The sequence below is a fragment of the Chroicocephalus ridibundus genome, chromosome Z (assembly GCF_963924245.1).
Source record: "Chroicocephalus ridibundus chromosome Z, bChrRid1.1, whole genome shotgun sequence".
NCBI classification, from domain to species: domain Eukaryota; kingdom Metazoa; phylum Chordata; class Aves; order Charadriiformes; family Laridae; genus Chroicocephalus; species Chroicocephalus ridibundus.
Window position 1 is genome coordinate 77,111,208 of NC_086316.1, and position 23,418 is coordinate 77,134,625.

The window sequence follows — 23,418 nt, forward strand, 5'->3', positions numbered from 1 at the left end:
CGGTGCCGCTGGATGGAGGAGGGACGTCCGAGAGTCCGTGTGGAGGTGGAGCTGAGGCAGGTGATGTAGTTGTAGAGCTGTAGGGGGAGGAGGAGGTGGAGGGTGCCGCCGCTAAGGTTTTTGGGTCCCTTGCAAGGGCAAGGGCGAGGACAAGGACGGTGTTCTGCTTGTGCGAGAGACTGTGTCAGGCGTTTTGTCAAGGCTTTTGGAGGGAGGGGGACACGGTGTGCGTGTGTTGGTGTGGCGGGAAGGCGGTGGTGGTCTGGGAGTTATGGTCTTGTTAGTTAACGTTGTGTCGGTGGGTGCCGTGCTTGGGGTGCTGGCTGGTGCGTGGTGATGTGGCGCCCCTGGGGGCCGTGACTGCAGGAGGTGGGCTGGTGTTGGAGGTGCGTGGCTGTCCCTTGTCCGTGTTGCCCTCGAAGAGTTGGTGGTGCAAGGCGTTTTGGAGCAGCGCAGGGCGAGCGTTGTCTTGAAAGCTGCCTGAGGTGGGAAGAGTAGCGGAAGTCAGGCGGATGCAAGCGATAGAGCGGTTGAGTGGTTTGGGTTGGGCGGGAGCTTTCAAGGTCGTCTGGTGCAACCCCCCGGCCCCGCGCAGGGCCTTTTTGAAGGGGATCCTGTTGCCCAGAGCGCCCTCCGACGTGCCCTTGCCTGTTTGCCGGGGCGGGGCGTGTAGGACGTCTGTGGGCAAGCTGTGCCAGCGTTTGAGCCCCCTCACGGTAAAAGATGGCTTCCTTGTGTCTAGTCTGGGTCTCTTCTGTGTGTGTTTAAAGCCGTTTACCCCCTCTCCTGTCGCTAGAGGCCCTGCTAAAAAGTCGCGTCCCCGTGTTTCTTCCAAGCGCCCTTGAAGCGTTCCCTTCTCCCGTCTGGGGAACGCCAGCTCTCTCATCCTGCCCTCCCAGGAGAGGTGTTCCATCCCTGTGAGGGTGTTTGTAGCCCTGGTCTGGACCCGCTCCGAGAGGTCCGTGCTGTCCTTGTAGTGAGGACTGGGGATCTGATGGTGAGTTGATGTGAAGCGGGGTGGAAGGTGGACAGTGTTGAGGAGGGGGAGGGCCGCCGAGCCGATGGTGATGACGATGGCTAAAGGCTGGCGCGGAGGTTTTGGCAGGAGGTTGAGGCCAGCGGCTCCTTGGGGAGGCGGCAAAGAGAAGAGCGGGCGCGGGATGTGCGGAGCCCTGTTTGGAGCAGGGGTTGAGCGGAGTAGGTGTTGAGTGGAGGTGGCTTCCCGCCACGCCAAAGGCTGGTGGCTGTGCTTGTGAGAGGCGAGGCAGTGTCACGGTTTTTGCAACAGGTCTTTATTGTCTGTGGAATAAATAGGTGAATAAATAGATAAAAGGCATTGTGAAAATAAATAGAGGGAGTTGTATAAATAGGGGAGGGGGTCAGTGGAGGCTGAGGGCGCAGGGCCGTTGTTGCAGCGGCTCTTGGCACGGGTGAGGGGAGGCGGGAGGCCCGCGGTGGGGCCGCGTCGGTGTTGGAGAAGTGGTGGCGGGGGCGCGTGGGTGCGCGCGGGTTGGTCGGGGCGGTTGGTCTAATTGCACATGGTGCGGGTGAGGTTGTGGAGGCGCTGGAAAGAGGCGCGAACTTCGAGGCGGACGTGGTCCCAGGCGCAGGCGCTGTGGTTGTGGGTGTGGAGGAAGTTGTGGATGCGCCCGAAGTATTTGTTGATGGTGAGCGTGCGGTTGCGGGGCCCTTGTCCTTGGGAGAGCGTGCCGTTGGGTGCGAGGCATTGCTGGAGCTGCTGGCTGTGGCAGTGGAGGTTGTTGAGGAGGCGATGGCGTGCCTGGTCGTCCCAGTGTTGGGGGGTGCTCTGTGCGCTGAGGGTGGCGAAGAGGTTGTCGAGGATGTGTCGGGCGGTGGCGGCGGCTTGCTGTGGGTGGCTGTTGTGGAGGAGGGTGTCGGGGAAGGGGAAGGGCGCCTGTTGGTGTTGGCAGGGCTGTGGCGGTCTGGGAGCCATGTCCCGGAGGATGCTGAGGCTGTCCCAGGGGAAGGTGGAGTGGCAGGGAGGCAGGTGGCGGCAGGCGAGGGTGGTGGCGAGAGCCGTCAGGAGGAGCAGGAGCGTCGGGGCGCCGTGGCGCAGGCGGGTGTGGTGGGTTGTGGGCGCAGGCATGGTGTGTGGTGGTGGGCAGGAGGCTGGTGAGGCTCGGTGGTGGTGCGGGTGGGCGCTGTGCTTGGGGTGCTGCCGGGTGTGGGGCTTTATGGGGTGCCGCGGCTTCGGCTTCCTCGCTTTCTGGTCGCAGCGAGTTTCCGGCTGTCGTTTTCATTTTTGCCTGGTGGCTGTGGTGGTCTTGGGGAAGTGCGTTGTTGGGGTGTCCCCGCGCGTGGGGAGGGGGGTGGCGGTGCTTTGCTGGTGGTGTGTTGTGGGGAGGTTGGCTGTAGTGGTTGAGGGGGGGATGCGAAAGCGGTGGGGCAGAGCCCTTGCGGGCAGCAGCTGTGGCGGGAGGTGTGTTAGGGTTTCCCTGTTGCCTGCAGGGCGAGCTGTGGTGCCTCTTTTCTGCAGCTGAAGTTTCCCCTGGTGCGCGAGTGTCTTTTCCGTCTAATGCCCTGGTGTTGGTTGTGGTGTGTTTTCCTTTCGCTTGTGGCTCGCCTTTGTTTTCATCTTAGCTGGCCTTTCCTTTTCGTGTTGGGCAGGGTTGTGAAGCGATGTCACTTGTCAGAGGCTGGGGAGCCCCCGGCTGGAGCGAGGGTGGCCCCTGGGGGTGGCGGTGGCTGGCGAGGAGGTGGCTCTGGGCGTAGGCAGTTGAGCATTGGATGTGTTGCTGGCTGGAGCTGCGCCAGCCTCTGTGTTTGAAGCTGGTGCGAATGGGGAGGCAAGGCTTGAGGAAAAGGAAGAGGAGAAAGGGAAGAGTTTTTCTCCTCCTCCCGCTGCTGCTGCTGCTGCTGCTGCGTTGGGTCCCTGGCTGTGGTGCCATGCGTGTGTCCCTGTAGCAGGGGTCTTGTTGCGTTTTCTCTGCCTCCTTGCCTGAGGTGGCTGGAGAGCAAAGATGATGATGTCCCCCGTAAGGGAAGGGTTGGGCCGTTTGGGGTGGCGTGAGCCGCGGTGCCGCTGGATGGAGGAGGGACGTCCGAGAGTCCGTGTGGAGGTGGAGCTGAGGCAGGTGATGTAGTTGTAGAGCTGTAGGGGGAGGAGGAGGTGGAGGGTGCCGCCGCTAAGGTTTTTGGGTCCCTTGCAAGGGCAAGGGCGAGGACAAGGACGGTGTTCTGCTTGTGCGAGAGACTGTGTCAGGCGTTTTGTCAAGGCTTTTGGAGGGAGGGGGACACGGTGTGCGTGTGTTGGTGTGGCGGGAAGGCGGTGGTGGTCTGGGAGTTATGGTCTTGTTAGTTAACGTTGTGTCGGTGGGTGCCGTGCTTGGGGTGCTGGCTGGTGCGTGGTGATGTGGCGCCCCTGGGGGCCGTGACTGCAGGAGGTGGGCTGGTGTTGGAGGTGCGTGGCTGTCCCTTGTCCGTGTTGCCCTCGAAGAGTTGGTGGTGCAAGGCGTTTTGGAGCAGCGCAGGGCGAGCGTTGTCTTGAAAGCTGCCTGAGGTGGGAAGAGTAGCGGAAGTCAGGCGGATGCAAGCGATAGAGCGGTTGAGTGGTTTGGGTTGGGCGGGAGCTTTCAAGGTCGTCTGGTGCAACCCCCCGGCCCCGCGCAGGGCCTTTTTGAAGGGGATCCTGTTGCCCAGAGCGCCCTCCGACGTGCCCTTGCCTGTTTGCCGGGGCGGGGCGTGTAGGACGTCTGTGGGCAAGCTGTGCCAGCGTTTGAGCCCCCTCACGGTAAAAGATGGCTTCCTTGTGTCTAGTCTGGGTCTCTTCTGTGTGTGTTTAAAGCCGTTTACCCCCTCTCCTGTCGCTAGAGGCCCTGCTAAAAAGTCGCGTCCCCGTGTTTCTTCCAAGCGCCCTTGAAGCGTTCCCTTCTCCCGTCTGGGGAACGCCAGCTCTCTCATCCTGCCCTCCCAGGAGAGGTGTTCCATCCCTGTGAGGGTGTTTGTAGCCCTGGTCTGGACCCGCTCCGAGAGGTCCGTGCTGTCCTTGTAGTGAGGACTGGGGATCTGATGGTGAGTTGATGTGAAGCGGGGTGGAAGGTGGACAGTGTTGAGGAGGGGGAGGGCCGCCGAGCCGATGGTGATGACGATGGCTAAAGGCTGGCGCGGAGGTTTTGGCAGGAGGTTGAGGCCAGCGGCTCCTTGGGGAGGCGGCAAAGAGAAGAGCGGGCGCGGGATGTGCGGAGCCCTGTTTGGAGCAGGGGTTGAGCGGAGTAGGTGTTGAGTGGAGGTGGCTTCCCGCCACGCCAAAGGCTGGTGGCTGTGCTTGTGAGAGGCGAGGCAGTGTCACGGTTTTTGCAACAGGTCTTTATTGTCTGTGGAATAAATAGGTGAATAAATAGATAAAAGGCATTGTGAAAATAAATAGAGGGAGTTGTATAAATAGGGGAGGGGGTCAGTGGAGGCTGAGGGCGCAGGGCCGTTGTTGCAGCGGCTCTTGGCACGGGTGAGGGGAGGCGGGAGGCCCGCGGTGGGGCCGCGTCGGTGTTGGAGAAGTGGTGGCGGGGGCGCGTGGGTGCGCGCGGGTTGGTCGGGGCGGTTGGTCTAATTGCACATGGTGCGGGTGAGGTTGTGGAGGCGCTGGAAAGAGGCGCGAACTTCGAGGCGGACGTGGTCCCAGGCGCAGGCGCTGTGGTTGTGGGTGTGGAGGAAGTTGTGGATGCGCCTGAAGTATTTGTTGATGGTGAGCGTGCGGTTGCGGGGCCCTTGTCCTTGGGAGAGCGTGCCGTTGGGTGCGAGGCATTGCTGGAGCTGCTGGCTGTGGCAGTGGAGGTTGTTGAGGAGGCGATGGCGTGCCTGGTCGTCCCAGTGTTGGGGGGTGCTCTGTGCGCTGAGGGTGGCGAAGAGGTTGTCGAGGATGTGTCGGGCGGTGGCGGCGGCTTGCTGTGGGTGGCTGTTGTGGAGGAGGGTGTCGGGGAAGGGGAAGGGCGCCTGTTGGTGTTGGCAGGGCTGTGGCGGTCTGGGAGCCATGTCCCGGAGGATGCTGAGGCTGTCCCAGGGGAAGGTGGAGTGGCAGGGAGGCAGGTGGCGGCAGGCGAGGGTGGTGGCGAGAGCCGTCAGGAGGAGCAGGAGCGTCGGGGCGCCGTGGCGCAGGCGGGTGTGGTGGGTTGTGGGCGCAGGCATGGTGTGTGGTGGTGGGCAGGAGGCTGGTGAGGCTCGGTGGTGGTGCGGGTGGGCGCTGTGCTTGGGGTGCTGCCGGGTGTGGGGCTTTATGGGGTGCCGCGGCTTCGGCTTCCTCGCTTTCTGGTCGCAGCGAGTTTCCGGCTGTCGTTTTCATTTTTGCCTGGTGGCTGTGGTGGTCTTGGGGAAGTGCGTTGTTGGGGTGTCCCCGCGCGTGGGGAGGGGGGTGGCGGTGCTTTGCTGGTGGTGTGTTGTGGGGAGGTTGGCTGTAGTGGTTGAGGGGGGGATGCGAAAGCGGTGGGGCAGAGCCCTTGCGGGCAGCAGCTGTGGCGGGAGGTGTGTTAGGGTTTCCCTGTTGCCTGCAGGGCGAGCTGTGGTGCCTCTTTTCTGCAGCTGAAGTTTCCCCTGGTGCGCGAGTGTCTTTTCCGTCTAATGCCCTGGTGTTGGTTGTGGTGTGTTTTCCTTTCGCTTGTGGCTCGCCTTTGTTTTCATCTTAGCTGGCCTTTCCTTTTCGTGTTGGGCAGGGTTGTGAAGCGATGTCACTTGTCAGAGGCTGGGGAGCCCCCGGCTGGAGCGAGGGTGGCCCCTGGGGGTGGCGGTGGCTGGCGAGGAGGTGGCTCTGGGCGTAGGCAGTTGAGCATTGGATGTGTTGCTGGCTGGAGCTGCGCCAGCCTCTGTGTTTGAAGCTGGTGCGAATGGGGAGGCAAGGCTTGAGGAAAAGGAAGAGGAGAAAGGGAAGAGTTTTTCTCCTCCTCCCGCTGCTGCTGCTGCTGCTGCTGCGTTGGGTCCCTGGCTGTGGTGCCATGCGTGTGTCCCTGTAGCAGGGGTCTTGTTGCGTTTTCTCTGCCTCCTTGCCTGAGGTGGCTGGAGAGCAAAGATGATGATGTCCCCCGTAAGGGAAGGGTTGGGCCGTTTGGGGTGGCGTGAGCCGCGGTGCCGCTGGATGGAGGAGGGACGTCCGAGAGTCCGTGTGGAGGTGGAGCTGAGGCAGGTGATGTAGTTGTAGAGCTGTAGGGGGAGGAGGAGGTGGAGGGTGCCGCCGCTAAGGTTTTTGGGTCCCTTGCAAGGGCAAGGGCGAGGACAAGGACGGTGTTCTGCTTGTGTGAGAGACTGTGTCAGGCGTTTTGTCAAGGCTTTTGGAGGGAGGGGGACACGGTGTGCGTGTGTTGGTGTGGCGGGAAGGCGGTGGTGGTCTGGGAGTTATGGTCTTGTTAGTTAACGTTGTGTCGGTGGGTGCCGTGCTTGGGGTGCTGGCTGGTGCGTGGTGATGTGGCGCTCCTGGGGGCCGTGACTGCAGGAGGTGGGCTGGTGTTGGAGGTGCGTGGCTGTCCCTTGTCCGTGTTGCCCTCGAAGAGTTGGTGGTGCAAGGCGTTTTGGAGCAGCGCAGGGCGAGCGTTGTCTTGAAAGCTGCCTGAGGTGGGAAGAGTAGCGGAAGTCAGGCGGATGCAAGCGATAGAGTGGTTGAGTGGTTTGGGTTGGGCGGGAGCTTTCAAGGTCGTCTGGTGCAACCCCCCGGCCCCGCGCAGGGCCTTTTTGAAGGGGATCCTGTTGCCCAGAGCGCCCTCCGACGTGCCCTTGCCTGTTTGCCGGGGCGGGGCGTGTAGGACGTCTGTGGGCAAGCTGTGCCAGCGTTTGAGCCCCCTCACGGTAAAAGATGGCTTCCTTGTGTCTAGTCTGGGTCTCTTCTGTGTGTGTTTAAAGCCGTTTACCCCCTCTCCTGTCGCTAGAGGCCCTGCTAAAAAGTCGCGTCCCCGTGTTTCTTCCAAGCGCCCTTGAAGCGTTGAAAGGGTGGGAGAAGGTCTCGCCGGAGCCTTCCCTTCTCCCGTCTGGGGAACGCCAGCTCTCTCATCCTGCCCTCCCAGGAGAGGTGTTCCATCCCTGTGAGGGTGTTTGTAGCCCTGGTCTGGACCCGCTCCGAGAGGTCCGTGCTGTCCTTGTAGTGAGGACTGGGGATCTGATGGTGAGTTGATGTGAAGCGGGGTGGAAGGTGGACAGTGTTGAGGAGGGGGAGGGCCGCCGAGCCGATGGTGATGACGATGGCTAAAGGCTGGCGCGGAGGTTTTGGCAGGAGGTTGAGGCCAGCGGCTCCTTGGGGAGGCGGCAAAGAGAAGAGCGGGCGCGGGATGTGCGGAGCCCTGTTTGGAGCAGGGGTTGAGCGGAGTAGGTGTTGAGTGGAGGTGGCTTCCCGCCACGCCAAAGGCTGGTGGCTGTGCTTGTGAGAGGCGAGGCAGTGTCACGGTTTTTGCAACAGGTCTTTATTGTCTGTGGAATAAATAGGTGAATAAATAGATAAAAGGCATTGTGAAAATAAATAGAGGGAGTTGTATAAATAGGGGAGGGGGTCAGTGGAGGCTGAGGGCGCAGGGCCGTTGTTGCAGCGGCTCTTGGCACGGGTGAGGGGAGGCGGGAGGCCCGCGGTGGGGCCGCGTCGGTGTTGGAGAAGTGGTGGCGGGGGCGCGTGGGTGCGCGCGGGTTGGTCGGGGCGGTTGGTCTAATTGCACATGGTGCGGGTGAGGTTGTGGAGGCGCTGGAAAGAGGCGCGAACTTCGAGGCGGACGTGGTCCCAGGCGCAGGCGCTGTGGTTGTGGGTGTGGAGGAAGTTGTGGATGCGCCTGAAGTATTTGCTGATGGTGAGCGTGCGGTTGCGGGGCCCTTGTCCTTGGGAGAGCGTGCCGTTGGGTGCGAGGCATTGCTGGAGCTGCTGGCTGTGGCGGTGGAGGTTGTTGAGGAGGCGATGGCGTGCCTGGTCGTCCCAGTGTTGGGGGGTGCTCTGTGCGCTGAGGGTGGCGAAGAGGTTGTCGAGGATGTGTCGGGCGGTGGCGGCGGCTTGCTGTGGGTGGCTGTTGTGGAGGAGGGTGTCGGGGAAGGGGAAGGGCGCCTGTTGGTGTTGGCAGGGCTGTGGCGGTCTGGGAGCCATGTCCCGGAGGATGCTGAGGCTGTCCCAGGGGAAGGTGGAGTGGCAGGGAGGCAGGTGGCGGCAGGCGAGGGTGGTGGCGAGAGCCGTCAGGAGGAGCAGGAGCGTCGGGGCGCCGTGGCGCAGGCGGGTGTGGTGGGTTGCGGGCGCAGGCATGGTGTGTGGTGGTGGGCAGGAGGCTGGTGAGGCTCGGTGGTGGTGCGGGTGGGCGCTGTGCTTGGGGTGCTGCCGGGTGTGGGGCTTTATGGGGTGCCGCGGCTTCGGCTTCCTCGCTTTCTGGTCGCAGCGAGTTTCCGGCTGTCGTTTTCATTTTTGCCTGGTGGCTGTGGTGGTCTTGGGGAAGTGCGTTGTTGGGGTGTCCCCGCGCGTGGGGAGGGGGGTGGCGGTGCTTTGCTGGTGGTGTGTTGTGGGGAGGTTGGCTGTAGTGGTTGAGGGGGGGATGCGAAAGCGGTGGGGCAGAGCCCTTGCGGGCAGCAGCTGTGGCGGGAGGTGTGTTAGGGTTTCCCTGTTGCCTGCAGGGCGAGCTGTGGTGCCTCTTTTCTGCAGCTGAAGTTTCCCCTGGTGCGCGAGTGTCTTTTCCGTCTAATGCCCTGGTGTTGGTTGTGGTGTGTTTTCCTTTCGCTTGTGGCTTGCCTTTGTTTTCATCTTAGCTGGCCTTTCCTTTTCGTGTTGGGCAGGGTTGTGAAGCGATGTCACTTGTCAGAGGCTGGGGAGCCCCCGGCTGGAGCGAGGGTGGCCCCTGGGGGTGGCGGTGGCTGGCGAGGAGGTGGCTCTGGGCGTAGGCAGTTGAGCATTGGATGTGTTGCTGGCTGGAGCTGCGCCAGCCTCTGTGTTTGAAGCTGGTGCGAATGGGGAGGCAAGGCTTGAGGAAAAGGAAGAGGAGAAAGGGAAGAGTTTTTCTCCTCCTCCCGCTGCTGCTGCTGCTGCTGCTGCGTTGGGTCCCTGGCTGTGGTGCCATGCGTGTGTCCCTGTAGCAGGGGTCTTGTTGCGTTTTCTCTGCCTCCTTGCCTGAGGTGGCTGGAGAGCAAAGATGATGATGTCCCCCGTAAGGGAAGGGTTGGGCCGTTTGGGGTGGCGTGAGCCGCGGTGCCGCTGGATGGAGGAGGGACGTCCGAGAGTCCGTGTGGAGGTGGAGCTGAGGCAGGTGATGTAGTTGTAGAGCTGTAGGGGGAGGAGGAGGTGGAGGGTGCCGCCGCTGAGGTTTTTGGGTCCCTTGCAAGGGCAAGGGCGAGGACAAGGACGGTGTTCTGCTTGTGCGAGAGACTGTGTCAGGCGTTTTGTCAAGGCTTTTGGAGGGAGGGGGACACGGTGTGCGTGTGTTGGTGTGGCGGGAAGGCGGTGGTGGTCTGGGAGTTATGGTCTTGTTAGTTAACGTTGTGTCGGTGGGTGCCGTGCTTGGGGTGCTGGCTGGTGCGTGGTGATGTGGCGCCCCTGGGGGCCGTGACTGCAGGAGGTGGGCTGGTGTTGGAGGTGCGTGGCTGTCCCTTGTCCGTGTTGCCCTCGAAGAGTTGGTGGTGCAAGGCGTTTTGGAGCAGCGCAGGGCGAGCGTTGTCTTGAAAGCTGCCTGAGGTGGGAAGAGTAGCGGAAGTCAGGCGGATGCAAGCGATAGAGTGGTTGAGTGGTTTGGGTTGGGCGGGAGCTTTCAAGGTCGTCTGGTGCAACCCCCCGGCCCCGCGCAGGGCCTTTTTGAAGGGGATCCTGTTGCCCAGAGCGCCCTCCGACGTGCCCTTGCCTGTTTGCCGGGGCGGGGCGTGTAGGACGTCTGTGGGCAAGCTGTGCCAGCGTTTGAGCCCCCTCACGGTAAAAGATGGCTTCCTTGTGTCTAGTCTGGGTCTCTTCTGTGTGTGTTTAAAGCCGTTTACCCCCTCTCCTGTCGCTAGAGGCCCTGCTAAAAAGTCGCGTCCCCGTGTTTCTTCCAAGCGCCCTTGAAGCGTTGAAAGGGTGGGAGAAGGTCTCGCCGGAGCCTTCCCTTCTCCCGTCTGGGGAACGCCAGCTCTCTCATCCTGCCCTCCCAGGAGAGGTGTTCCATCCCTGTGAGGGTGTTTGTAGCCCTGGTCTGGACCCGCTCCGAGAGGTCCGTGCTGTCCTTGTAGTGAGGACTGGGGATCTGATGGTGAGTTGATGTGAAGCGGGGTGGAAGGTGGACAGTGTTGAGGAGGGGGAGGGCCGCCGAGCCGATGGTGATGACGATGGCTAAAGGCTGGCGCGGAGGTTTTGGCAGGAGGTTGAGGCCAGCGGCTCCTTGGGGAGGCGGCAAAGAGAAGAGCGGGCGCGGGATGTGCGGAGCCCTGTTTGGAGCAGGGGTTGAGCGGAGTAGGTGTTGAGTGGAGGTGGCTTCCCGCCACGCCAAAGGCTGGTGGCTGTGCTTGTGAGAGGGGAGGCAGTGTCACGGTTTTTGCAACAGGTCTTTATTGTCTGTGGAATAAATAGGTGAATAAATAGATAAAAGGCATTGTGAAAATAAATAGAGGGAGTTGTATAAATAGGGGAGGGGGTCAGTGGAGGCTGAGGGCGCAGGGCCGTTGTTGCAGCGGCTCTTGGCACGGGTGAGGGGAGGCGGGAGGCCCGCGGTGGGGCCGCGTCGGTGTTGGAGAAGTGGTGGCGGGGGCGCGTGGGTGCGCGCGGGTTGGTCGGGGCGGTTGGTCTAATTGCACATGGTGCGGGTGAGGTTGTGGAGGCGCTGGAAAGAGGCGCGAACTTCGAGGCGGACGTGGTCCCAGGCGCAGGCGCTGTGGTTGTGGGTGTGGAGGAAGTTGTGGATGCGCCTGAAGTATTTGCTGATGGTGAGCGTGCGGTTGCGGGGCCCTTGTCCTTGGGAGAGCGTGCCGTTGGGTGCGAGGCATTGCTGGAGCTGCTGGCTGTGGCGGTGGAGGTTGTTGAGGAGGCGATGGCGTGCCTGGTCGTCCCAGTGTTGGGGGGTGCTCTGTGCGCTGAGGGTGGCGAAGAGGTTGTCGAGGATGTGTCGGGCGGTGGCGGCGGCTTGCTGTGGGTGGCTGTTGTGGAGGAGGGTGTCGGGGAAGGGGAAGGGCGCCTGTTGGTGTTGGCAGGGCTGTGGCGGTCTGGGAGCCATGTCCCGGAGGATGCTGAGGCTGTCCCAGGGGAAGGTGGAGTGGCAGGGAGGCAGGTGGCGGCAGGCGAGGGTGGTGGCGAGAGCCGTCAGGAGGAGCAGGAGCGTCGGGGCGCCGTGGCGCAGGCGGGTGTGGTGGGTTGTGGGCGCAGGCATGGTGTGTGGTGGTGGGCAGGAGGCTGGTGAGGCTCGGTGGTGGTGCGGGTGGGCGCTGTGCTTGGGGTGCTGCCGGGTGTGGGGCTTTATGGGGTGCCGCGGCTTCGGCTTCCTCGCTTTCTGGTCGCAGCGAGTTTCCGGCTGTCGTTTTCATTTTTGCCTGGTGGCTGTGGTGGTCTTGGGGAAGTGCGTTGTTGGGGTGTCCCCGCGCGTGGGGAGGGGGGTGGCGGTGCTTTGCTGGTGGTGTGTTGTGGGGAGGTTGGCTGTAGTGGTTGAGGGGGGGATGCGAAAGCGGTGGGGCAGAGCCCTTGCGGGCAGCAGCTGTGGCGGGAGGTGTGTTAGGGTTTCCCTGTTGCCTGCAGGGCGAGCTGTGGTGCCTCTTTTCTGCAGCTGAAGTTTCCCCTGGTGCGCGAGTGTCTTTTCCGTCTAATGCCCTGGTGTTGGTTGTGGTGTGTTTTCCTTTCGCTTGTGGCTCGCCTTTGTTTTCATCTTAGCTGGCCTTTCCTTTTCGTGTTGGGCAGGGTTGTGAAGCGATGTCACTTGTCAGAGGCTGGGGAGCCCCCGGCTGGAGCGAGGGTGGCCCCTGGGGGTGGCGGTGGCTGGCGAGGAGGTGGCTCTGGGCGTAGGCAGTTGAGCATTGGATGTGTTGCTGGCTGGAGCTGCCCCAGCCTCTGTGTTTGAAGCTGGTGCGAATGGGGAGGCAAGGCTTGAGGAAAAGGAAGAGGAGAAAGGGAAGAGTTTTTCTCCTCCTCCCGCTGCTGCTGCTGCTGCTGCTGCGTTGGGTCCCTGGCTGTGGTGCCATGCGTGTGTCCCTGTAGCAGGGGTCTTGTTGCGTTTTCTCTGCCTCCTTGCCTGAGGTGGCTGGAGAGCAAAGATGATGATGTCCCCCGTAAGGGAAGGGTTGGGCCGTTTGGGGTGGCGTGAGCCGCGGTGCCGCTGGATGGAGGAGGGACGTCCGAGAGTCCGTGTGGAGGTGGAGCTGAGGCAGGTGATGTAGTTGTAGAGCTGTAGGGGGAGGAGGAGGTGGAGGGTGCCGCCGCTAAGGTTTTTGGGTCCCTTGCCAAGGGCAAGGACAAGGACGGTGTTCTGCTTGTGCGAGAGACTGTGTCAGGCGTTTTGTCAAGGCTTTTGGAGGGAGGGGGACACGGTGTGCGTGTGTTGGTGTGGCGGGAAGGCGGTGGTGGTCTGGGAGTTATGGTCTTGTTAGTTAACGTTGTGTCGGTGGGTGCCGTGCTTGGGGTGCTGGCTGGTGCGTGGTGATGTGGCGCCCCTGGGGGCCGTGACTGCAGGAGGTGGGCTGGTGTTGGAGGTGCGTGGCTGTCCCTTGTCCGTGTTGCCCTCGAAGAGTTGGTGGTGCAAGGCGTTTTGGAGCAGCGCAGGGCGAGCGTTGTCTTGAAAGCTGCCTGAGGTGGGAAGAGTAGCGGAAGTCAGGCAGATGCAAGCGATAGAGTGGTTGAGTGGTTTGGGTTGGGCGGGAGCTTTCAAGGTCGTCTGGTGCAACCCCCCGGCCCCGCGCAGGGCCTTTTTGAAGGGGATCCTGTTGCCCAGAGCGCCCTCCGACGTGCCCTTGCCTGTTTGCCGGGGCGGGGCGTGTAGGACGTCTGTGGGCAAGCTGTGCCAGCGTTTGAGCCCCCTCACGGTAAAAGATGGCTTCCTTGTGTCTAGTCTGGGTCTCTTCTGTGTGTGTTTAAAGCCGTTTACCCCCTCTCCTGTCGCTAGAGGCCCTGCTAAAAAGTCGCGTCCCCGTGTTTCTTCCAAGCGCCCTTGAAGCGTTGAAAGGGTGGGAGAAGGTCTCGCCGGAGCCTTCCCTTCTCCCGTCTGGGGAACGCCAGCTCTCTCATCCTGCCCTCCCAGGAGAGGTGTTCCATCCCTGTGAGGGTGTTTGTAGCCCTGGTCTGGACCCGCTCCGAGAGGTCCGTGCTGTCCTTGTAGTGAGGACTGGGGATCTGATGGTGAGTTGATGTGAAGCGGGGTGGAAGGTGGACAGTGTTGAGGAGGGGGAGGGCCGCCGAGCCGATGGTGATGACGATGGCTAAAGGCTGGCGCGGAGGTTTTGGCAGGAGGTTGAGGCCAGCGGCTCCTTGGGCAGGCGGCAAAGAGAAGAGCGGGCACGGGATGTGCGGAGCCCTGTTTGGAGCAGGGGTTGAGCGGAGTAGGTGTTGAGTGGAGGTGGCTTCCCGCCACGCCAAAGGCTGGTGGCTGTGCTTGTGAGAGGGGAGGCAGTGTCACGGTTTTTGCAACAGGTCTTTATTGTCTGTGGAATAAATAGGTGAATAAATAGATAAAAGGCATTGTGAAAATAAATAGAGGGAGTTGTATAAATAGGGGAGGGGGTCAGTGGAGGCTGAGGGCGCAGGGCCGTTGTTGCAGCGGCTCTTGGCACGGGTGAGGGGAGGCGGGAGGCCCGCGGTGGGGCCGCGTCGGTGTTGGAGAAGTGGTGGCGGGGGCGCGTGGGTGCGCGCGGGTTGGTCGGGGCGGTTGGTCTAATTGCACATGGTGCGGGTGAGGTTGTGGAGGCGCTGGAAAGAGGCGCGAACTTCGAGGCGGACGTGGTCCCAGGCGCAGGCGCTGTGGTTGTGGGTGTGGAGGAAGTTGTGGATGCGCCTGAAGTATTTGCTGATGGTGAGCGTGCGGTTGCGGGGCCCTTGTCCTTGGGAGAGCGTGCCGTTGGGTGCGAGGCATTGCTGGAGCTGCTGGCTGTGGCGGTGGAGGTTGTTGAGGAGGCGATGGCGTGCCTGGTCGTCCCAGTGTTGGGGGGTGCTCTGTGCGCTGAGGGTGGCGAAGAGGTTGTCGAGGATGTGTCGGGCGGTGGCGGCGGCTTGCTGTGGGTGGCTGTTGTGGAGGAGGGTGTCGGGGAAGGGGAAGGGCGCCTGTTGGTGTTGGCAGGGCTGTGGCGGTCTGGGAGCCATGTCCCGGAGGATGCTGAGGCTGTCCCAGGGGAAGGTGGAGTGGCAGGGAGGCAGGTGGCGGCAGGCGAGGGTGGTGGCGAGAGCCGTCAGGAGGAGCAGGAGCGTCGGGGCGCCGTGGCGCAGGCGGGTGTGGTGGGTTGCGGGCGCAGGCATGGTGTGTGGTGGTGGGCAGGAGGCTGGTGAGGCTCGGTGGTGGTGCGGGTGGGCGCTGTGCTTGGGGTGCTGCCGGGTGTGGGGCTTTATGGGGTGCCGCGGCTTCGGCTTCCTCGCTTTCTGGTCGCAGCGAGTTTCCGGCTGTCGTTTTCATTTTTGCCTGGTGGCTGTGGTGGTCTTGGGGAAGTGCGTTGTTGGGGTGTCCCCGCGCGTGGGGAGGGGGGTGGCGGTGCTTTGCTGGTGGTGTGTTGTGGGGAGGTTGGCTGTAGTGGTTGAGGGGGGGATGCGAAAGCGGTGGGGCAGAGCCCTTGCGGGCAGCAGCTGTGGCGGGAGGTGTGTTAGGGTTTCCCTGTTGCCTGCAGGGCGAGCTGTGGTGCCTCTTTTCTGCAGCTGAAGTTTCCCCTGGTGCGCGAGTGTCTTTTCCGTCTAATGCCCTGGTGTTGGTTGTGGTGTGTTTTCCTTTCGCTTGTGGCTCGCCTTTGTTTTCATCTTAGCTGGCCTTTCCTTTTCGTGTTGGGCAGGGTTGTGAAGCGATGTCACTTGTCAGAGGCTGGGGAGCCCCCGGCTGGAGCGAGGGTGGCCCCTGGGGGTGGCGGTGGCTGGCGAGGAGGTGGCTCTGGGCGTAGGCAGTTGAGCATTGGATGTGTTGCTGGCTGGAGCTGCCCCAGCCTCTGTGTTTGAAGCTGGTGCGAATGGGGAGGCAAGGCTTGAGGAAAAGGAAGAGGAGAAAGGGAAGAGTTTTTCTCCTCCTCCCGCTGCTGCTGCTGCTGCTGCTGCGTTGGGTCCCTGGCTGTGGTGCCATGCGTGTGTCCCTGTAGCAGGGGTCTTGTTGCGTTTTCTCTGCCTCCTTGCCTGAGGTGGCTGGAGAGCAAAGATGATGATGTCCCCCGTAAGGGAAGGGTTGGGCCGTTTGGGGTGGCGTGAGCCGCGGTGCCGCTGGATGGAGGAGGGACGTCCGAGAGTCCGTGTGGAGGTGGAGCTGAGGCAGGTGATGTAGTTGTAGAGCTGTAGGGGGAGGAGGAGGTGGAGGGTGCCGCCGCTAAGGTTTTTGGGTCCCTTGCCAAGGGCAAGGACAAGGACGGTGTTCTGCTTGTGCGAGAGACTGTGTCAGGCGTTTTGTCAAGGCTTTTGGAGGGAGGGGGACACGGTGTGCGTGTGTTGGTGTGGCGGGAAGGCGGTGGTGGTCTGGGAGTTATGGTCTTGTTAGTTAACGTTGTGTCGGTGGGTGCCGTGCTTGGGGTGCTGGCTGGTGCGTGGTGATGTGGCGCCCCTGGGGGCCGTGACTGCAGGAGGTGGGCTGGTGTTGGAGGTGCGTGGCTGTCCCTTGTCCGTGTTGCCCTCGAAGAGTTGGTGGTGCAAGGCGTTTTGGAGCAGCGCAGGGCGAGCGTTGTCTTGAAAGCTGCCTGAGGTGGGAAGAGTAGCGGAAGTCAGGCAGATGCAAGCGATAGAGTGGTTGAGTGGTTTGGGTTGGGCGGGAGCTTTCAAGGTCGTCTGGTGCAACCCCCCGGCCCCGCGCAGGGCCTTTTTGAAGGGGATCCTGTTGCCCAGAGCGCCCTCCGACGTGCCCTTGCCTGTTTGCCGGGGCGGGGCGTGTAGGACGTCTGTGGGCAAGCTGTGCCAGCGTTTGAGCCCCCTCACGGTAAAAGATGGCTTCCTTGTGTCTAGTCTGGGTCTCTTCTGTGTGTGTTTAAAGCCGTTTACCCCCTCTCCTGTCGCTAGAGGCCCTGCTAAAAAGTCGCGTCCCCGTGTTTCTTCCAAGCGCCCTTGAAGCGTTGAAAGGGTGGGAGAAGGTCTCGCCGGAGCCTTCCCTTCTCCCGTCTGGGGAACGCCAGCTCTCTCATCCTGCCCTCCCAGGAGAGGTGTTCCATCCCTGTGAGGGTGTTTGTAGCCCTGGTCTGGACCCGCTCCGAGAGGTCCGTGCTGTCCTTGTAGTGAGGACTGGGGATCTGATGGTGAGTTGATGTGAAGCGGGGTGGAAGGTGGACAGTGTTGAGGAGGGGGAGGGCCGCCGAGCCGATGGTGATGACGATGGCTAAAGGCTGGCGCGGAGGTTTTGGCAGGAGGTTGAGGCCAGCGGCTCCTTGGGCAGGCGGCAAAGAGAAGAGCGGGCACGGGATGTGCGGAGCCCTGTTTGGAGCAGGGGTTGAGCGGAGTAGGTGTTGAGTGGAGGTGGCTTCCCGCCACGCCAAAGGCTGGTGGCTGTGCTTGTGAGAGGGGAGGCAGTGTCACGGTTTTTGCAACAGGTCTTTATTGTCTGTGGAATAAATAGGTGAATAAATAGATAAAAGGCATTGTGAAAATAAATAGAGGGAGTTGTATAAATAGGGGAGGGGGTCAGTGGAGGCTGAGGGCGCAGGGCCGTTGTTGCAGCGGCTCTTGGCACGGGTGAGGGGAGGCGGGAGGCCCGCGGTGGGGCCGCGTCGGTGTTGGAGAAGTGGTGGCGGGGGCGCGTGGGTGCGCGCGGGTTGGTCGGGGCGGTTGGTCTAATTGCACATGGTGCGGGTGAGGTTGTGGAGGCGCTGGAAAGAGGCGCGAACTTCGAGGCGGACGTGGTCCCAGGCGCAGGCGCTGTGGTTGTGGGTGTGGAGGAAGTTGTGGATGCGCCTGAAGTATTTGCTGATGGTGAGCGTGCGGTTGCGGGGCCCTTGTCCTTGGGAGAGCGTGCCGTTGGGTGCGAGGCATTGCTGGAGCTGCTGGCTGTGGCGGTGGAGGTTGTTGAGGAGGCGATGGCGTGCCTGGTCGTCCCAGTGTTGGGGGGTGCTCTGTGCGCTGAGGGTGGCGAAGAGGTTGTCGAGGATGTGTCGGGCGGTGGCGGCGGCTTGCTGTGGGTGGCTGTTGTGGAGGAGGGTGTCGGGGAAGGGGAAGGGCGCCTGTTGGTGTTGGCAGGGCTGTGGCGGTCTGGGAGCCATGTCCCGGAGGATGCTGAGGCTGTCCCAGGGGAAGGTGGAGTGGCAGGGAGGCAGGTGGCGGCAGGCGAGGGTGGTGGCGAGAGCCGTCAGGAGGAGCAGGAGCGTCGGGGCGCCGTGGCGCAGGCGGGTGTGGTGGGTTGCGGGCGCAGGCATGGTGTGTGGTGGTGGGCAGGAGGCTGGTGAGGCTCGGTGGTGGTGCGGGTGGGCGCTGTGCTTGGGGTGCTGCCGGGTGTGGGGCTTTATGGGGTGCCGCGGCTTCGGCTTCCTCGCTTTCTGGTCGCAGCGAGTTTCCGGCTGTCGTTTTCATTTTTGCCTGGTGGCTGTGGTGGTCTTGGGGAAGTGCGTTGTTGGGGTGTCCCCGCGCGTGGGGAGGGGGGTGGCGGTGCTTTGCTGGTGGTGTGTTGTGGGGAGGTTGGCTGTAGTGGTTGAGGGGGGGATGCGAAAGTACTGTGGTTAATGACTTAATTCGTAGTTGTTTTCTATTGTCATTGTTTTGTGGTTTCTTCTTTTCCTCCTTCATGATCTCTCAGGGCTCTTGTTTTGCATTGAATTTCCCGTCCTGCCTAAGTTTCTTTTTGTTATGTAATACTGTTGTATTTCTTGTGGATTTTTTACTTTCGATGCGTTTATCATGGTTTTTTTCGTATGAAGACATCTTTTCTTTTTTCATTCTTGTAGTTTTTTAAAATGATGTATGTCTTCGGATTCTCCAGAGCTCTTGAAGTCTTGGAAGTCCATTGTTGAGGTGATTTTTTTGAGCTCTGTATGCTCATCGATGAACTTCTAAAATCCCTTTTTCCTTTTTCTGGTTTAACTTGATTTAGATGTGGTAGAGGAAGTCTTTTCTAAGTTATTGCTTATTGAACACTGAAGGAGACACCGCCAGGAATATTTTTACATAGGATGATTTTTGTTAATTTTGTCAGTTGTGGATTTTTTTCTGAGCCCTGTCTCATGTCTCATAGAGGAAAAAGTCCTGTAGAAACATCCCTTTTTCCATTTTCCAGAGTTTTCTCCATGAAGTGCATATGTCTTAATTTTTGCTTTCATACTACTGGAACTTCTCTTTTTGTCTCTGTTGTTTTTTTGTTTTTTTAAATCACTCTTTTTGCATTGTTGCTTCTCTTTTTTTTTTTTCCAATGGTGTCTTTTTCTCTGGAAGTCCCAAGTGGAATCTGTTGCTGAAAGTAGGTGGTGTCTGAGGAGGTTATGGGTATCCTTGTCCATCCTCCCTGATCCCTCTTCTGGTGGTGTTTTAACTTCATTGTAGAGTTAATAAACATGTGTTTATTCTTTCATGTTTAATTCCCTGTGTTCTAACGTGGGTTGTTTCCTCTCCTCCTCTTGTAAGAAAGGCAGGTATTGCTTCTGCAGAGGAGAAAAACCGTTTCCATCAGAGGTAACATAAGGGAATGACTAAGACAAAGAGACTCCAGGAAAGGCTTGTAGAACATCTCTTATCACATAGACAAAAGGACAAACTGATTCCTACTGGATTAGTTTCTAGAAGGGTAGTCAAACATTTAACCAGGGCTAATGACATTGAGCAAATTTTTTGTTACCAAAAAGGAAGGAAAGAAACTAGTCAGATAATCTCTTTAGGTGTAGCGTAAGGAGAAGTAAACGGAGGCAGGACATGCAGGAAGAATTTTAGGCGCCTCGGACAGACTGTGAACCCTGGAGTACCTAACCAATGGGAAACAGGGGAGGGAAAAATTTGGCCGGGATTAGGGAATAAAAAGGTGTGTTTCAAGAACTGAGAGTGTGCCTACTTGCTAGGTCACCGGCTCTTGCAAGAACGTGAATGAAAATGTGCTTCACAGAGGATTCTGCCTGAGCCTATTTCATTCGGACCGGAACTTGTTTCTCACACTCTCTATTTATGTCTGATTGAGATTTTCTTTCTTCAGACACTTCAGATAAGACAAAGCCAATGAGGTCCCCCCTGCCTGGCATCAAAGGGTATTTCTGGTTAGAGGGAACACCAGGAGGACTATAGTACAACCTGGAAGTTGCATCTTGAGTGGTCCTGCTCTATAACCAAATATGTTTGGTCTCACTTGTTTTCTTGCTCTCCAGCTGTGCGGAAAGTGCTTCTTTGTATTTGCACAGAGCAGTGCCCTTGGTGTTATGTGGTGGTGGAGGTGGTGTGATGGTGTGACTGAGCATGGAGAGCAACCTCTTTGTCCCAGGTGGGCGGAGGCCAGAACCGCTGAACTTTTGTGTTGTCTTGCGCAGACTTCCCTGGGGAGGGCAAAGTAGCTGGGGCAGATATTTTTGGGGTGGTGGTTGGAGGGCAAAGGAGCACCTGGTGCTGGTGGTGCATGGGCAGCTTCCTTCATGGGTCATTCTGTGTTGGTCTGTGCTGGTTAATTTGAACCATGTTGGGTGGTGGTGTTTGGGGGATGTATCTTTTTGTTTGCTAAGGATGTATTGGGGTGAACAAGCCCTAGGCCGTTGTGATCCGTGTAGTGAGGCAGGTCCCCATGACCACTAGTGTGTGAGCACAGGCAGGAGTGTCCTGGGCCATTTGTGGTGGTTGTAGGAGAGCAATGAGCAGTCCTGTTCATCTCCTGTGGCTTTTGTGGCTTTTTGGTGTTGCTCAGGTGGGTTTGGAAGCATTGGGGTGCTCTTGCTTGTCCAAATCACCACAGGCCTTGGTGGATCCCCTCCTTGCCTCTTTGAGGTGTACCTATTCCACGCCACCCTACCTGGTCTCAAGCAGTGCTATGGCATTGCTAAATGGCTGTTTGTGGTGGGGTCGTGGTTTGCGGATGATTTTCACATCTTTGCAGTGGGAGAGGGTTGGGAATGGAGAGGGTGGGTGATGAGACAGGAGGAGCGTGCAGTGCAGACATCATGCCATCTAGCCATGTGTGTTCTCCTATGGTCTGGCATCAGTGGGAGATCCCTGTAGGCTTGAAGGACCATGCTGGGTCCCCAAGAGTGGCCTGCTGTCTGGAGCCTTCAACTGGGGCAGGAGGCATTGATGGGATGTGCTACAGGAGGGAGGTTCGTCCCTGCCTGCCTGCAGAGATCTTATTTTGTCTTTGCCTGTCAGGTATATACATTATGACCACCTCGTTTCATTTTTCTTCTTTTTTGTTTTTCAAAAAGTCTTTATTTCCAACAAGCGAATAAATAAATAAATAAATAAAATAAAATAATGGCAAGTTAAATAAATAAATAGAGTTTTATGATAAATAGTGGTTGGCATAAGAGTCCTGCGATGTCCATGGGGACCTTCCCTCCATCAGTGGAAGTCACAGTCTGGATGGGCAAGAAAATGCCGTGGATAATAAATACCACCCCTCTCCCCATTGCCTCGTCTGTGTCCATTAATGTGAAGCACAACCATTTCCTTCTCCTTCCTTCCCAGCAAAGGTGTGTCTGCAGTGTGGGTGTGCAGGCTGTTCCGCAGCCTGGCCCCCTCCTCGCCACAGTCATGCCCACTTCCCTGTCGGTGCAGGCTCCTGGCTGGAAGAGGTGTTGAGCGGAGCTGAGCAATCCCTGCGGTCTCCGACATTGGCTGGGGATGGGCATTTGGCACGGGTGGGTTTAGGGGGTACCAGGAGTGGCTGGGCTCTTCATTTGCCGTATCAGTGTGTCCACACGTTGGAAAGAGGCGCGAACTTCGAGGCGGACGTGGTCCCAGGCACAGGCGCTGTGGTTGTGGGTGTGGAGGAAGTTGTGGATGCGCCTGAAGTATTTGTTGATGCTGAGCATCAGGTTGCGAGGCCCTTGGCTTTTGATGAGTGTCCTGTTGGCTGGCAGGCATCGCTCCAGGTGATTGATGTAATGATGGAGGTGGTTGAGGAGGCGATGGCGTGCCTGGTCGTCCCAGTGTTGGGGGGTGCTCTGTGCGCTGAGGGTGGCGAAGAGGTTGTCGAGGATGTGTCGGGCGGTGGCGGCGGCTTGCTGTGGGTGGCTGTTGTGGAGGAGGGTGTCGGGGAAGGGGAAGGGCGCCTGTTGGTGTTGGCAGGGCTGTGGCGGTCTGGGAGCCATGGCCTTCAGAGTCTTGATGCTGTCCCAGGCGAAGGTGGTGTCTAGGGGGTGCAGGTGGTGGCAGGCGAGGGTGGTGGCGAGAGCCGTCAGGAGGAGCAGGAGCGTCGGGGCGCCGTGGCGCAGGCGGGTGTGGTGGGTTGCGGGCGCAGGCATGGTGTGTGGTGGTGGGCAGGAGGCTGGTGAGGCTCGGTGGTGGTGCGGGTGGGCACTGTGCTTGGGGTGCTGCCGGGTGTCCAGCTTTATGCAGTGCCTTGGCTTTCCTTTCATCATCATCCTCTAGACAGAATTTCCCTCTTCCCATTTTCAGTTTTGCTTTCTATTTACTTTCTCCTGAGGGCTGCTTTGTGCTTGTCAGCGTGAGTGAGAGGTGGCCATAGGGAAGGGGAGCTGGTTCTTTCCCGGGGCTGCTGTTGGGATGCGGGAGAACCCGGCTGTTGTGCTGCTGTGGTTCAATGGGGGATGTGAAAGCACAGGGCAGAGGCTTTTGGGGCAGCTGTACTGGGGATGTATTTAGGGGTTTCCTTTTCATCTCATATGTGTGTGTTCTTGCTTGGTTTTTATTTTCAATTTTCTTTCTCTACCAACCCCTATTTTTCTTATTTCACGCTTTGATATTATTTGTGTATATGTGTCTATGCATGCTTTCCTTTTAGGGTCGTCTGTCTTTCCCCCTGCCCCCTGAATTATTTGTCCTTAGTGTGTTGATATTTATAAATAAAGGCATAAATGTCACGAAGGATTTTTCATTAACTATTCATGCAATGATTTTGATTTCTAGATTTTTGCGGTTTTTTTGTGCTTTGAATTTGTTGTAGAAATTTGTCAATATTGGGCATTTGGGAGGCAGGAGCAGGTGGGAATATTTGTCTTTGACATGCTGGTCTGCTTACATCGAGAAAGTGAAAGTGGGCAGAGATCCAAGTTCAAGTCGTCACTGCTTCCTGGGAAGCTTCCAGCAGAGAGGGGTGCCGGTGGCTGCTGATGCAGCGAGAACAGCGGTTTCTCCTGACGTTTGGGAGGGGGTTCTTTTTTAATTTAACTCAATTTCCTAATGTGAATATTCTGTATATTTTATTATTATTATTATTTTCTGTGTGTATTACATAGCAATTACATGCTATCTTTTCTGTTAGCCTGTGTCAGGCTGCCTGTGTAGCAGAGATCTTACAAATGCTTTAGCTGCTGTGTGTGGTACCTAGGAAGCTGCTTTGTGGAGCTTAAATCTGTTACGTCAGATGACTTACTATTTTTCAGTCCTTTTCTGTCTCAGCTTTTGAATATATTCCTGATATTTCAGTTTTGACTTCAGGCACCTTCTTCTGCATGCCTTCTGTAGGTCAGGAAATACCCATGGTGTTTGAAGAGCACAGAATCTCTTCTGATGTTTTCCTATGGGTGGGCGTGAAGTGAAAAGATAATTGGCATGAGCTTATATTTCCTAATGATTTTTTGTTTTGAATGTGTGTATGCACAGATGTGTGAGATTGGGATATGCAGTGCTGATGTGTTTTTCCCCCACCTGAGAGGTGGTGGGAATAATTGCAATCCTTAGATCCTGTTTTTATGCGCATTTTGTTATATTTTGTCTAATTTATATAGGGGAAAATGCTAGCGTGTCAGTTCTAGTTCAGATCTCTTCTGCAAATCTGCTTTTTCTGGAATTTCCCTTGGAAGGAGACAGGAGTGCTGCTTTTGAGTAATCTGCTAAAACTTTTAATGTGAATTTGATTGTGTTTTGTTAAGAGATTCATGCCAGAGTTGATAAGGTGGAATTACCTGGGAAGGGAAGGAAAGGATGATGAAATCACAGAATCACGGAATCTTCAGAGTTGGAAGGGACCTCTAGAGATCATCTAGTCCAACTCCCCTGCTAGAGCAGGATTGCCTAAAGCACATCCCTCAGGGCTGCATCCAGGCGGGTCTTGAAAATCTCCAGAGAAGGGGACTCCACACCCTCCCTGGGCAGCCTGTTCCAGTGCTCTGTCACCCTCACTGTAAAGAAGTTTTTCCGTGTATTTGAACGGAACTTCCTATGTTCTGACTTGTGCCCATTGCCCCTCGTCCTGTCGCTGGGAACCATTGAAAAGAGCCTGGCTCCGTCCTCCTTAAACCCACCCTTTAGGTACTTGTAAACATTAATCAGGTCCCCCCTCAACCTTCTCTTCT

The 23,418-nt window shown here is 58.6% G+C and overlaps 8 protein-coding genes across 11 annotated transcripts in view; 1 reads left to right on the forward strand and 7 right to left on the reverse strand.

The window, feature by feature from the left end:
- Positions 1 to 23,418, forward strand: part of UBAP2 (ubiquitin associated protein 2) — a 152,465-nt gene that overhangs the window by 117,719 nt on the left and 11,328 nt on the right. The window lies entirely within an intron of this gene.
- Positions 544 to 2,107, reverse strand: LOC134508436 (interferon-like). Its single transcript, XM_063320093.1, has one exon. The coding sequence runs from the start codon at positions 2,105 to 2,107 to the stop codon at positions 1,529 to 1,531; it is 579 nt and encodes a 192-aa protein (XP_063176163.1). The 3' UTR covers positions 544 to 1,528.
- Positions 3,579 to 5,142, reverse strand: LOC134508434 (interferon-like). The gene has a single exon (XM_063320088.1). It carries the CDS (start codon positions 5,140 to 5,142, stop codon positions 4,564 to 4,566), a length of 579 nt encoding a protein of 192 aa, XP_063176158.1. The 3' UTR covers positions 3,579 to 4,563.
- Positions 7,106 to 8,675, reverse strand: LOC134508447 (interferon-like). The gene has a single exon (XM_063320107.1). It carries the CDS (start codon positions 8,207 to 8,209, stop codon positions 7,631 to 7,633), a length of 579 nt encoding a protein of 192 aa, XP_063176177.1. The 5' UTR covers positions 8,210 to 8,675; the 3' UTR covers positions 7,106 to 7,630.
- On the reverse strand, positions 10,459 to 11,276 carry LOC134508560 (interferon-like). The gene has a single exon (XM_063320370.1). It carries the CDS (start codon positions 11,274 to 11,276, stop codon positions 10,698 to 10,700), a length of 579 nt encoding a protein of 192 aa, XP_063176440.1. The 3' UTR covers positions 10,459 to 10,697.
- LOC134508422 (interferon-like) lies at positions 13,529 to 14,440 on the reverse strand. The gene has a single exon (XM_063320066.1). It carries the CDS (start codon positions 14,336 to 14,338, stop codon positions 13,760 to 13,762), a length of 579 nt encoding a protein of 192 aa, XP_063176136.1. The 5' UTR covers positions 14,339 to 14,440; the 3' UTR covers positions 13,529 to 13,759.
- On the reverse strand, positions 16,591 to 17,603 carry LOC134508538 (interferon-like). The gene has a single exon (XM_063320324.1). The coding sequence runs from the start codon at positions 17,398 to 17,400 to the stop codon at positions 16,822 to 16,824; it is 579 nt and encodes a 192-aa protein (XP_063176394.1). The 5' UTR covers positions 17,401 to 17,603; the 3' UTR covers positions 16,591 to 16,821.
- LOC134508576 (interferon-like) lies at positions 20,496 to 21,405 on the reverse strand. Its single transcript, XM_063320397.1, has one exon. The coding sequence runs from the start codon at positions 21,403 to 21,405 to the stop codon at positions 20,806 to 20,808; it is 600 nt and encodes a 199-aa protein (XP_063176467.1). The 3' UTR covers positions 20,496 to 20,805.

Bases quoted from the DNA above. Each gene is read 5' to 3' on its own strand.
- LOC134508576 (XM_063320397.1), bottom strand. From the start codon at position 21,405: ATGCCTGCGCCCGCAACCCACCACACCCGCCTGCGCCACGGCGCCCCG.
- LOC134508436 (XM_063320093.1), bottom strand. From the start codon at position 2,107: ATGCCTGCGCCCACAACCCACCACACCCGCCTGCGCCACGGCGCCCCG.
- LOC134508422 (XM_063320066.1), bottom strand. From the start codon at position 14,338: ATGCCTGCGCCCGCAACCCACCACACCCGCCTGCGCCACGGCGCCCCG.
- LOC134508447 (XM_063320107.1), bottom strand. From the start codon at position 8,209: ATGCCTGCGCCCGCAACCCACCACACCCGCCTGCGCCACGGCGCCCCG.
- LOC134508538 (XM_063320324.1), bottom strand. From the start codon at position 17,400: ATGCCTGCGCCCGCAACCCACCACACCCGCCTGCGCCACGGCGCCCCG.
- LOC134508560 (XM_063320370.1), bottom strand. From the start codon at position 11,276: ATGCCTGCGCCCACAACCCACCACACCCGCCTGCGCCACGGCGCCCCG.
- LOC134508434 (XM_063320088.1), bottom strand. From the start codon at position 5,142: ATGCCTGCGCCCACAACCCACCACACCCGCCTGCGCCACGGCGCCCCG.